We start from the raw sequence: 13,904 nt of genomic DNA, 5'->3' as shown, positions 1-13,904 counted from the left end.
TTCTTGGATTGCCGTCACTTTGGCTTCCCATGACCTTGGTAGACAGCGAAGAATCTTCCTGACAAGATCACTGTTAGTATAGTTTTTGCCAAGGCTTTTTAGGCCATTGACAATGTCAGTAAATCTAGTGAACATGCAAGTGATTGTTTCATTAGAATCCATCTTAAATAGTTCATACTTATGAACCAATATATTTATTTTGGATTCTTTGACTTGATTCGTGCCCTCATGGGTCACTTCAAGTCTATCCCAAATCTCTTTTGCAGAATTGCAAGTAGAGACCCTATTGAATTCATTCCTATCTAATGCACAGTAAAGCACATTCATTGCTTTGGCATTGAGTTGTGCCTTCCTCATGTCATGGTCATCCCAATCCTTTTCAAGTTTGGGTACAGTGACACCCTCTACATAGATGGATGGGATGTATGGTCCATTCAATATAATGGTCCACATCTCATAGTCTTGGGCTTGGATAAATATTCTCATCCTAGCCTTCCAATATGAGTAGTCGGATCCATTAAAAAATGGGGGTCTTTGGGTGGACTGACCCTCAATGTGGGAAGATCCAAATGGGGTTGTCATTTTGATCTTTTACTCTTAGGGTAGAAGAGTTTAGGCTCTGATACCACTTGTTGCCCAGATAGACAACCCAAGAGGGGGGGTGAATTGGGTTTTGAAATAATTTTGCAATTAAAACGTTTGTGGATGCCTAATTAATACTTTTGCAAGATGATTAATTAGTTGCTATGTGCTGTGAGTGAAATAGGAGTAAGAGAGAGAAACACAAACAATCACAAACACAAAGTTTTTATAGTGGTTTGGAGCTAACCCTTGCTCCTACGTCCACTCCCCAAGTCTCACTTGGGAATTCACTATAACCCCTCGGATTACAGCCGGTTGTTTTCCAAGCTTACAACCTAACTTGTTGTTTTACGAGGTCACAACGAACTCGGTCGGTTTTCCCAGGCTCACCGACTAGAACCACCCCGATTGTTTTTCCGGGATCACAATCGAACCCTTACACAGTTGGTTTCAACCTAGGCTCACCAACAACCTATACACCCTTGATTCAATCCCCTGATTGAATCAAGTAACGACCAAATGGAAAGAACAAGATAAACAGAAAAGTAGAGCTTCTAAAAAGCAGATATACAGCAATATAAACTAGAGAGAAGTTAAGAGCCCTCAAACACGTTTGAGTTGGAGTAGAGTAGGGCTTCTTGAACTTTGGGTCTCCTCTTGAATGTCTGGACGACTTGAAGGCAGGAGGAGATTTCTTTAAATGCTGGGAAGAGGTAGTTGGATGGAGTTAATGGCGCTCTTCCTTCTTTTCCGTTGAAAACCAGTTTGCAGATGAAGGATTCTTGATTTCCTTGAGTGGAATGTTGCTTCTCTGCCTTGCTACAGTCCTCTGTGGCTATTTAAGTCATCCCCCACGGAAACTAGCCGTTAGACACATTTTTCTGCCCGTTCTGCACACTCTGCACATCCTGACAATGTGTCCGTTGGGGTCGGAGTCGACTCGCGCGATCTGGAGTCGACTCGGCTGTAGCGGGAGTCGACTCATGTTTTTCTGGAGTCGGCTCGGCGACTGTTCCGAATTTGAATTAAAGTGACCTCCTCGACTGGGAGTCGACTCGACTTAACCCGGAGTCGACTCGCCAGAAACTGGAGCTGACCTGGTATTTTTGGAGTCGGCTCATCCCATGGAATCCATAGAGCTGTTCTTCAACTTGGCTCACTCGAGTCGACTCGACAATCCTGGGAGTCGACTCGGCGCTCAGAGCCCGAACTCCCGATCTTCTGTCTTTTGGCTCGTCCAGTCTCGGAGTCGACTCGAACTGTTCCGGAGTCGACTCGGCTCTCAGTTTCCGAAACACAGCCTTCTGTCTTTTTGGTGTAGCGCTGCCTTGGAGTCGACTCGAGCTATCTTGGAGTCGACTCGGCTCTCAGAGACAGCAATTTGGTCTTCTGTCTTTTGGGGTCGCGCTGTCTCGGAGTCGACTCGCGCATTGCGGGAGTCGACTCGGATCTCAGTGTCCGAAAACTGCTCTCTGACTTTTGCCTAGTATACCACTGAGAGTCGACTCTTGTTTTCTTTGGAGTCGACCTACCAGCCATCGGAGTCGACTCGCGCTCCTCAGGAGTCGACTCGGCTCTCAGGGTCAAAACTTGCTCTCTGACTTTTCTGTCTGTAACTCCCTGGAGTCGACTCATACTACTCCGGAGTCGACTCGGTAAGCAGCGGAGTCGACTCGCGCACTTCAGGAGTCGACTCGTTGATAGGTTTTGAATTGTGTCTTTCTGTTCATCTGTCTGTTCTCAGTCGGAGTCGACTCGTAATGAATTGGAGTCGACTCGAGCCCGTGCCAGTGCTTCTGATACGCTTGGAGTCGACTCGTAATATCCCGGAGTCGACTCGAGTCTCAGACTTTGGTTCAAGCTGACTTCTTAACTTTATCCAAAATATCTTGAACCAAATCTAGAAACACTTAGACAAGATTTTCACTGAAACACTCGATTGAATTCATTAGTAAGCAAAAGATATACTCAAATGCTTTGAGCTCATCAAAATCAAATAGGGTTATAATCAATCACTCCACACAAACACAACCTTAGTTTTTTTATAAGCTTTTTTATTTTGGCTTGTCCTATTAAAGAGCTCTATTGTAGCCAATCTGAAAAATAGTTATTTTAGCAGAAAAACAATGGGATTGACATTGTGACCCTTTCACAAGAGTCATTTAGGGGTTGTTTGCTTGCTTGTGATGGGGGCAGGTTTCTTAGAATGTAATTACTTATATAAAAATAAGGGTTTTTTGCATGGATACCCTTCTAAATATCAGATTTTGCGTGAATACCCTTCCAAAATTGATATTTGCATGTATACCCTCGTAAAATACTTGTTTTGCTATCTACCTTTTTTTTTATTCTTATTTTTGCATATGTACCCATGCATCTAATGACGTTAAAAAATTAACGGTTTCAAATTAAAATGATTAAAATACCTTTAATGGGTAGGAGTGCAAATAAAAATTTTTATAAGGGTATACAAGCAAATAGTAACTTTATAAGGATATTCATATAATTTTCTATATTTAGAAGGGTATATACGCAAAAAAATTGGTTGTATCTAGATTTACCTCCTGCAATTAATTTAATGATGGGATTAATATCATGGACAGTGAGTCTACCGACTAAAGGTTTTCAATCATCTTAGTTTTTGTGACTTTGACGTGTTGACTAACCCTGAGACTCACCTATTTTCTGCATGTATCAGATTGCAGCTGATAGTTGAAGAGTTGACAAAAAGACCATATATATTGATGGCATACATGATTTATTTTTTAATTCATACATCTCCTTAATCAATTCTTCAGAAGTTTTTTTTTTTGTTAATCCGAGAATGATTCTGCTTTTAATCTCCTTAGGAGTATCAGAAGAAAAAAAAGGTCATATTTCAATATTCTGAAAAGAGATGATCAGAAATATCCTGTTTTCCAGCCAAAAAACTTAACATTTTATGAACCAGACTATCAGTATTAAGGGCTATATATGGGCTAATATGAGAAAAATATCGGTCATCAGAAAGGTCAGGCAAGAACAAGGCATTGGTTAAAAAGAAAATAATAGAAAATCGATCTTTTTGGGGTTAAAAGAAAAGTGATCTTTCAACAAATCTTAAAAACTCTAAATCAATCACAACTCTCACAAACACGATGATGGATGGATTAGGATAGAATTCATGTCATGATAAAAATCTACCAATTTGCCCGAGCAATCACATATTACAAGAAATTAAGATACGATAAATCATGAGAATTCAAATACAGAAATCAAAGCAGATCGAGTTCGTATCATGGCATTACAAACCTGGCTGCATAATTGGAAAATTTGTATGCAACAATCCAACTCTGATGTGCTGAAAATTCCTGCAAAACACACGGTAACACAATATCACGTTTTAAAGATCCATACAAACAGTTCTGATTATTTCAGCAATGGTTGTTCTTTCCTGGGGGGATTGGTTATAAGGGCCAGATTCAGCAAGATTTAAGATTTGAAAAGAGCCTAATAGAAGCGAGCTATCTTACCAATCAAGGACAGTCTTCTGCAAAACTCCATGATCTTTAAGTTTGTGGAAGATGATTTCATAACTTGTGAATAGTCCAAGAAGCTTGCAGTAGATTCTCTTGGTCCAAAAACAGTAGAAGTCCCTTCATACTAGTTGGCACGCTGTACTCGACACCCAGAATCGGGCCCTTATCCTATCAAGCACAGGTCACTTCATGTTCTGATTCTTTTGAATGCTTGACCCATCCTAAAGCAGTAAAGTGATCACAGTGTGGTTCATTCTTATCAAAAGCATGCTGCTGAAACTGTGATCTTATCCCTAAAAGCATCATTATATGCACTAAACAATGATAAGAATCTCCACTAAGAATCCATAAAGTGAAAGGCGTAGAGCAACCTCCCTCCGTTCTTTCTTAACATCCAAGTAAGAAAAGATCTGTGCACAGGGCACTCAAAAATTTAAAATCCTGTTCAGAATGCCCTGGACCAGGAAAAGGGAAGCATCATTACAACACCCTACAAAACTAGGAAAGGTGCCCCCTTTTTTTTGGAAAAAAAGAAAAAACGAAACCACATTACCAAGGCAGTCCAATCTCCCAGCTCAAAACAATCTAAAGAAAGAAAAAGAAGTGGAAAGTAATCCCCACTCCCAGACCCAGCAGTCCAAGAAAGAAAGCAAGCAAAGAAGCAAGAACAATACCAACTAGTCTTGGAGAGAGAGAGAGAAGAAAAAGAGGAGTTGAGATGGCTGTGTACCGATTCAACAACACGGTGATCGGATACTTGAACCTTTTGACGCTACTGGCGTCGATTCCGATCATCGGAGGGGGGCTGTGGCTGGCGCGGAGTCGTCGCTGCAGACGCCGCTGCTGGTGCTGGGTTTCGTGGTGGGGAAGCCGGACGCCGGGGGGAAAGCCCGCGGGGGGTGGGGAAGGGGGGGGGTGCCGGGGGTGGGGAAGCCGGGCGCGGGGGTGTGGAGGTGGAAGAGAGTGGGTAATAATGTCATTTCATATTTTAATTTTATTTTTAATTAATATAATTATGATTTTTTTAAACACATTAGAACAACCGTTATATTAGAGACATTTGTACAATAACAGAGTTTTACGAGGGTATACATGCAAATATCAATTTTGGAAGGGTATTCACGCAAAATCTGATATTTAGAAGGGTATCTATGCAAAAAACCCTAAAAATAATTATATAATATATAAAAAGGGCAGCTCGATGCACGACACTCCTACTATTGAGGGCTTTAGGAATGGTCAAGTGTACACAGCCTTACTCCTTTATGTGAAGAGGTTGTTTCTAGATTTCGAAACCATAACCTCCACATCAAAATGGAGCAACTTGATCATTGCACCAAAGTTCACCCTCAATTATATAGAATATAATACTATATAATTATAATATAATAACATGTTATTTATTGTTATATTAATATAACAATTATGATTATCATATTATTTAATTATAATAGCAATTATAATATGATAATAATTGTTATAATACTATAGTTCTTTTCTCCGAGGCCCGATAGCACCGGTAAGTACCGTGCGTGTCTCCCGGGGCATTCACTATTCCTATTTTAAGGGTTTAGTTGAGTCTCTCCCCGAGTGTTTTCCGCCTTCTTTTAGCCGTTCCTGTCCAATCAAAGACTGTCTTTGGATGTGTACCCCTCCTAGCACATTCTTCGTTAGGGAAAAGCCCCTTTATCATACGGAATAACCCCGTTGAATAGGAGGGCGAAGGCTTTTTCAAAAAGTTTGATAGAGGTGGGCTTCGAATCTAGTTATTATCTCAAGTATTCCTAAAAGCAAATAGAATGGATCTTTGGTCATCCTGATGTGGATGTGAAAACTATCTGGCATATTCAAATCCTTTATGATAACCTATTAAGGGTATTAAACATTATTTCTATAACAGATATGTAATGCCATTATATGCGACTTTAGGCTTATGTGGGCTACTCTACATATTTGACAAAGGTACCAGGTATACCCAAGCTTAAGGTAGAACTCTTGTGTGTTTTGAAACAAAGGAGAAGTGAGATGAGTTAGCATAGTTATTAATACATGTTTTTAAGTCCACGAGAACATAAACAAACATGCGTACATATGGATAAATAAATACATGTATTAATATTGTGTTTATCTGCCATTGCTGGTCCCTAGCCCGGATAAGAAAGGTGGAGAGCTGGCATTAGGTCAATTGCATGTCATAGAATGCATGTCAGACCATAAAATGGATCCAAAGTTGATAATTGTAGGTCTATGCATGCATTCATACATGTATGTATGCATATATTTTCATGTATATATTTATGTGTTTATTAGAACTAGAATCTTTTTGGTGCAACATATTTAATGATATCTTTACCTTGGGAATATTATTCATGATCCACAATGTTTGAAATGCCTAAAAAGTGATAGGAAAATCTTTTGATGCTCCAATACCCAGAAACTGATAAATGTTCTGGAGTTTCAATGCCCATTATCAGTTGTCCATAAGATAGATGGTAGAATAAAGCTAGGTTAAGGTCAGCCATATAATTTGAGAATCCTCACCATTTTGGATGAAGCATGTTATAGATGATTTTAGTTGTTTCCAGACCATTTAGGCCCCATTTGGGAGAGCTTTTGGAGGGCCAAAAAGTACTTTCTGCCCCTCCAAAAGTACTTTTGGATGAAAAAAGGTGTTTAGTAAAAGTTTTAAAAAGCTGTTTCAGCTTTTCCATAAAGCTAAAAATAACTTTTGGAGAGAAGTTCCAATTTAGAGCTTTCCGAAGAAGCTGTTTTTAGCTTTGTTGGAAAGCCATATTTTTGACAAAAATACCCTCCTTTTAAAAGTGCCCTTTTTCCTCCCACGCCGCGTCTTCCTCTCCCACCCATCCCCCTCCCTCCCCCTCTTCAGTGCCACCCTTGCACGGCCGCACCCCCCTCCCCGCGACGCCCTCCGCCTCTTCTCCCTCCTCTGCCACTCCCTCTCCCCCGCTGCCGCCCCTGACACCCTCCGCCTCTTCTCCCTCCGCCGCCGCCCTTGACGCCCTTCGCTGCCCCAGACGCCCTCCGCCTCTTCTCCCTCCTTCTCTGCCGCTCCCTCTCCCCCGCCGCCACCCCCAACGCCCTCTTCCTCTTCTCCCTCCTCCGCCACTCCCTCTCCCCCGCCGCCGCCCCCCCCCCCCCCGACGCCCTCCGCCTCTTTTCCCTCCCCCGTCGCATCTCCCTCGACCGCATCTCCCCCGACCGCGTCTCCCCCGACCGCATCTCCCTCTGGCTTTGCCACCCACCCTCCCGCCGTCGCGCCGCCAGGAGCCTGATCGCCCCTTCCATGACCGCGCAGGAGAAGTGAAGCAAGGAAGGAAGAAGGGAAAAGGGAAGAGAAGAAAGAAAGAAAGAAGCAAAGAGAGGAGAAGCTTCGGGAAAGAAGGGGAAGAAAGAAGAGAAGGAAAAGAAAAGAAAAGAAGAAAAGAAAAATAAAAGAAAAGAAAAAAAGAAAAGGAAAAGAAAAGAAAAAATAAAGAAGAATAAATAAATAAATAAAAATAAATATTCGTAATTGTTTAACTAATTTTATCATCTAAGAAATTTGTTAGAGAGATAAATAGTCGGGGTAAAATATTTTACACTTTTATTATTGTATTATACTATAAAAATAATATTATATTACATTATATCATAATATATTAATATATTATGTTAAATAATTTAATATTATGTTATATTATGAAAAATTACTTTACGCCAATAATTATAATATTTTATATATTTATTATTGTATTATATTATAAATTTACAGGTCGTGGCGCGCGGCCGGCCCGTGGAGCGGACGGGCTTGGCCGTGGGGTGGTCGGGCCTCTGCCAACCGCGGGACCGAGGAGGCGAGCCGCAGCGAAGCCCCCATGACAGTCGGTCGTGGGGTGCTCTTTTGGGCGGCGACGTGCGCCCGCGATGGTGGCGGGCGAGCCGCCTCAGCTCTCTTCCGCTGAGACTGCTGCAGGCGCTGCTGGCCGGCCGCGGCCGCCACCAGCCTCAGCCCGGCCTCCTCCCGCGGCCGCCGAGGCCCAGCCCCCTTTCGGCGCCGCCATCCTTGCGGGAGGAGAAGAAATGAGAAGGGAAGAGAGGAAGGAGAAGAAGAGAAAAAAGAAACCGCGGGAAGAGAGGAAATGAGAAGAAGGGAAGAGAGGAAGGAGAAGAAGAGAAGAAAAAAGAAAAGAAAAAGAAAAGAAAAAAAAGAAGAAAAAACAGAAAAGGAAAGAAAAAAAAAGAAAAGAAAAAATAAATAAGTAAGTAAATAAATAAATACATAAATAAATATGTATATAAATGAACAAATAAATAAATAAATAAATAAATAAGATAATAAATAAATATATTTCAATGAAATAAAATAATAAATAAATAAATAAAAATATTAGTAATTATTTAACCAGTTTTATCACCTAGCTAGAAAATTTGTTAGAGAGATAAATGGTCATTAGAAGGGTGAAAAAATAATTTACACTAATAATCATAATATTTTATATATTTATTATTGTATTATGCTATAAATATAATATTATATTACATTATATCATAATACATTGATATGTTATATTAAATAATTTAATATTATGTTAAATTATTATCCTATAGTACACAATGTTATAGTACTATATTATAATAATATTATATTACATTATATTAATATTATACTATATCATATATTTATGTATTAATATATAATATATTTTATTATACTTTGTTGTATAATACTAGTAATATCTTTTATGGTTAATTTGTCATACAAAAGTACTTTCTCAGTTTGTTTACCAAACACATGTTAAAGCACCACAGCACTTTAGAAATATAGTTACCAAACAGCAAACAGCTTTTTTATAAAAACTCTACTTCAGACAGCTCTACTTCCAACAGCTCTACTTCCAAAAGCTCTACTGCCAACAACTCCCCCAAACAGGGCCTTATACAAATCATTATACCTTTCCACTGAAAGCTGCCTATGAATTTGGGTACCAAAATGCACAGTGGGCTACTAAGACAACACATAACCATGAAACTTTCTGTGCAATGCTTAATCATACGCTCAAATGCAGCTGTATGGAATTTTAGATCCAATGATCTAATCAAACAGTATAAACCATTATATCCTATCATTGTAAAATTTTAGTCTTCATGACTATTGGATGTTAATAAAAATATAGACAGTTGAGTTCATTTACAAAAGAATACATTTGAATTTTGATCTTTTGGTATTCTATGTATTGCTGATCATGATTAATGTTGTTAATTTTCAATATAAATTATTTTGCACTGGTAAGATATGGCTTAAATCCTGCTGATAAGATTATAACTCCATGCTCTCTCTCTCTCTCTCTGCATATATGTGTGTGTGTCTGGAAGGTAAAGACCTCTTAAAAATGATATAAGGCTGTATAACAAAGACCACGGATACCTAATAAGGAGCAGAGCTTGGATTTGTTTGTGGTGGTAAAATATGATATGCAATATAGTTATCAAAATCTGAGTGGTAGTGGCTACAGAGGATTTGAGTAGTCTTGCTTGATCAAATGATCCAAACCTTCAATGCTTGAATGGAAGACCTGTACCTCTAAGAGGATGAGAGTTGCACAAATGTGATGCATGTTGCTTGTGTGTGCATACCTGCATATGTACATGCTCCAGTGCAAGTACAGTCACCTCCTATTCATGCCTTCTGTTGTATAATTCATGATTGTTAACCTCATGTGTGATTGCGATGTAATATGAAAATGACATTGAGAAGGTGTTTTTGTGATAGATGCTTATACTTGCATAAAAGGGATTTAGGAATTGTTGGATGGACCAAGATTAAATTATTACATGTACTATCCTTGCTAACTAGCAGTTAATAGGGTATGATAAATTTATTATATCACGTTGAAACTTGGCAATGGACAAACAATTATACATCTATGTATGAAGAAGTTTAACTGCATACTTGAAAATGCTTTTTAATATATTTTGTGACCTAGCCAACTTTTGACTGCAGTCTACTAAGAAACAAATATGTCTAGAATAATGAAAGGAAGATTTGACAGAATCAGAGACTTAAATGGGTTAATTCATGAGTCAATGCAAAAATAATCAAATAACAAATTTGAATAATACACAATTAGAAGTTCTTGGATGATCTTGCCCCTAGTTCTAGTTATGAGGGTGGGTGATACATGGATGTAGAACATCCGATACACATTTGCTGAACGCCTGATACACTTCTTCTAGTTTGTTTAGACTAATTTCCATAGGGCAAAACCGTTGAGGAATCCCTAAATGTGTATTATTCTGCTAAAAGAACAAATCTACCTTTTTCCTGCTAAATCAGTAATTAAGTGATTTTGTTATGCAAAATTCACTTTTATTTTGGTTTTTATTGCCATTTACTTAAGACCATAGTCAGCATTATGGGAAATGAATTAGGGAAAAAACATTACAAAAGCGGGAAGTGGAAAATGACAGTTTCAACATTTCTTAAAGTAGGAAATGGGAAATGTTACAGAAAAATATTAAAAAAATTATAAATATTAATAAATAATTAGAAAGAAACTAGAGACAAATAACTTGGTATTGGAAAAGAAACAAAAGAAGTAGATTATTGTGTTTGATGGTTTTAGGTGGGCAGTTGGACCACAACAACTATGGGCCGTGCAATCCTATCTTCTCTTCCATGCCCCGGCCTCCTCCAATCCCTCTGCATGTAACTGCTCCGTATCTCTTTCCTCTCTCCCAACCCAATCCCATTCAGATCTGGTTTTAAACCTCATTCTTTATCTTCTCAATCTAATTTGATTTAGTTCTAATCAAAGGAAATTTGATTTGGTTTAAAATCTCATTTTGTATCCTCAGATTATAATTAGATTTAATTTTAAAGAAAATATGTTTGGAGAAAGTTCATGGTCTTATGGAGTCCAATCAAATGGTTAATGTAAATCCAATTATGTAAAACATGATAAGGAGTAAATCATAAAAAAATTGAAATGGTAGGGAATGGTGTATTACTTTTCTATAGAGCGCGAACTTTGCTTTCCTCAAGATACGCTTCCCTTTGATTTTGCAATTTGGTTTCCTGAGAAACTAATTTTTGAGTGGGAAACACATTTGCTGGCAACTTGCTTAAGATGTTAATGTAGATGAGGAAGTAGCCCACCATTTGAATTCAACAAAAATACTTGAAAATTCAAATTCCTCAAGGAGAAAACGTTGACTTCTCAATTTTAGTTCAAATCCAATTTTTGGCATTGGCTCAAAATTACAACTTTGAATACAATGATACTTCTCAAATCATAAGATCTTGTAAATTAAGTAAACTTTACTAAAATTCAAAGCTCTGGTAAGAAAGATGTTTTACATGTGTTTAAGACACATTGAAAATAACCTAAACAACACTTAGCGGTTTAATAAAATGGCTTACTTCCATGTTTTCGCATGCATTTGAATATATGGTTATTTTCTAAGTATAAATTGGGTTTACATGGTTACTTGAACCGATGCTTGCTGCATTCTTGGAATATGTTGAGGATGTTGAATCCAGACCTTTGTAGTGATCTTTTTCGCTAACACATGGAAAGGTGGTGCCATACAAAGGGCGTCCAAGTGCACGAGGCTCCTGCAACTGCAGTGTCTAGGGTGGGTTAGATATGTGCAGCCTTATCTCCATACTGTAGGCTGCCTGATCTACTTCGTCAGCTAGGTGGACAGACATGATATTCCTTCGCCCCAACCCTCTTCCACCATAAAACATTCACTGCTATGGTGATCATTAAGAAGATTTACCTCACCAAATTGGCATGATCTGATGGCTGGTGCATGATGGATACTGGTGGAGGCCCCAAAATGGAGGTATGGTGCCTGGGCTTGGCAGCTGCAGGTGGCATGTTATACATGATTGGAAGTTTGAGAGTTGGGAGCCAGGGGAGAGGCTGTGCCAGTGAGAGGGGCAATGGAGGTGGGGGGCAGGTTGGAGGTGCTCTATAGCTGACATGGTAGGGCCAAACCGGGGCACCATGTCAGCGCATAAATTTTAGAGTACATGTTGGATGCTAATGATTTTAGCATTTTTAACATTTATTGATAATTTGACATGTCCAAGTCAATATAGGGCTAAACTCATCCAAGTTTCTCATCCGAAACAGTTTTGGCATTAACAATCTAACCACCACTCTCAAGTTTCCAAACCATGACAAGAAGCATGACTCTCTTTGAACTGATATAATCAATGCTAGAAAGAATTACTGTAAAATCTACTCTTTATGGCAATTTTCACGATCTTTATTGAAGGGAAAACAGATATAGCAATAACATGAGTTCAGGTTGTCCACTTGCAATGCATAGTGGTGGTGTAATTTTGAGTTATATTTCGATACTGTCTGGTAGAAGCAAGTATTCGGTTGCAAGCTATGACTTTACAGTAGTCACGATGAGCTTAAATGCATTAGTACAACCTTTTATTTCATTTGTATAGATCTCCAAATCACATTCTTCTTCCTGCTGCATCTAAGATGGACAGTTCAGTTGTCTCGTATCATAGGATGTAAGATCCTGATTGGATATGTCAGATTTCATTTCAGACAATATTCAAAGAACAAGCCCTGATAGGTGGCCATGTAGTTCCAGCTCCTGTCCTTGTATAACCCATTAGCTTAGTATGTGGTTCCTGTCAGACAATTGCTGAGTTGCAACCATTTATGACAGCCGGGATCTGCTAGACCGCTTGAAGGGAAACATTTCCCCCTAGAACAGTGAGGATGCTGTTTAATCCATCACAGCCATCCTTTTGGCCCAGAATATTGAGGATGTTGTTTGGTCCATCATAACCATCCAATCAGCTTGATTGCAGGGGAGATACATGGCAAAGTCAGTGACTTCAAAAAGTACTGTTGTACCTTTTTGACACAGTCAAGTCATACGGATGACTATGATGGATCGAACAGCATACTCACTAAAACTGATACAAACTTCAAACAAAAGAAAGAAAGAAGAAATAAGCAAACCAGTCAACTCACACCCCTGCACTCTCAGATCAAGTAAACTTATGCAGCATCCTTTCAAGTGTGCATAGTTTCATAGCATATTGTTGCTTTAATTCACATTTCCTTCAAGATTATTTTCTTCAACACGTTATTTTTTTATTCTGCTTCTAGTTTGTTGCTGTCTTGAACTCAAAGAAGGCCAAACTGAGAGAGCTGAGGGATCGGATATCAAAACTGGAAGCCACGGGGAAATCTTCCAAGGACGAAGATGATTCCACCGATAAAACAGAGACCTTTGATGAAGGTAGTGATGGAGGAAACTGGTGATGATATTTCTTGTACTTCGGAGAACATTGCCATTTCTTCAAAGGGCAGAAAGAGGACACGGAAGTAGTTTTATTCTGCACAACAATCAAAGCATGTCAGTTATCCATCATTTTGTACAAAATTTTACGCATTCACTCTCTCATGAGCTTGGTTTTTCAGAGAGTTGTGTTAGAGATTCTTACCTGGTTATAGTGGATTGTTTGGTTCAGGTAGGGTCAGAGTAGGTCAAGTAAATGCTTTGCTCAGATTTTGTTTATTTTAAAGCCAAGGTGGGTCTGATCGAGGTTTTGTCAACCTGATGTTTTAGCAGTAGGAATTGATGTCCAATTTACTTGCGCTTAGGCTTGGGACGTAGTGCTTTTAATCAACGGGGGTAAGTTCATTGCAGTTATAATAGAGCAAGTTACATGATGCTGGATTAGATAATATTCATAGTTGCCAGGCTGTTTTGGCTAAAGTTGCATCCATGGTTCAAAAACTGGATACCCAAGATCCGGTA

The 13,904-nt window shown here is 39.0% G+C and overlaps 1 protein-coding gene across 1 annotated transcript in view; it reads left to right on the top strand.

Moving 5' to 3' along the window:
* Nucleotides 1-13,623, top strand: part of LOC103697127 (DNA repair protein XRCC4) — a 52,330-nt gene extending 38,707 nt beyond the window's left edge. The window contains exon 5 of the mRNA XM_008778923.6: nucleotides 13,250-13,623. Coding sequence (XP_008777145.2) covers nucleotides 13,250-13,405 — 156 coding nt within the window. The 3' untranslated portion in view covers nucleotides 13,406-13,623. The remainder of the gene's footprint in view (nucleotides 1-13,249) is intronic.
* The last annotated feature ends 281 nt before the right edge of the window (nucleotides 13,624-13,904 follow it).

The sequence above is a fragment of the Phoenix dactylifera genome, chromosome 18 (genome assembly GCF_051530095.1).
Source record: "Phoenix dactylifera cultivar Ajwa chromosome 18, Ajwa_hap1_PhDact_Kaust_v1.1, whole genome shotgun sequence".
NCBI classification, from domain to species: domain Eukaryota; kingdom Viridiplantae; phylum Streptophyta; class Magnoliopsida; order Arecales; family Arecaceae; genus Phoenix; species Phoenix dactylifera.
The sequence above is the reverse complement of the archived record's forward strand: the minus strand, read 5'-3'. Positions and strand labels throughout refer to the sequence as shown.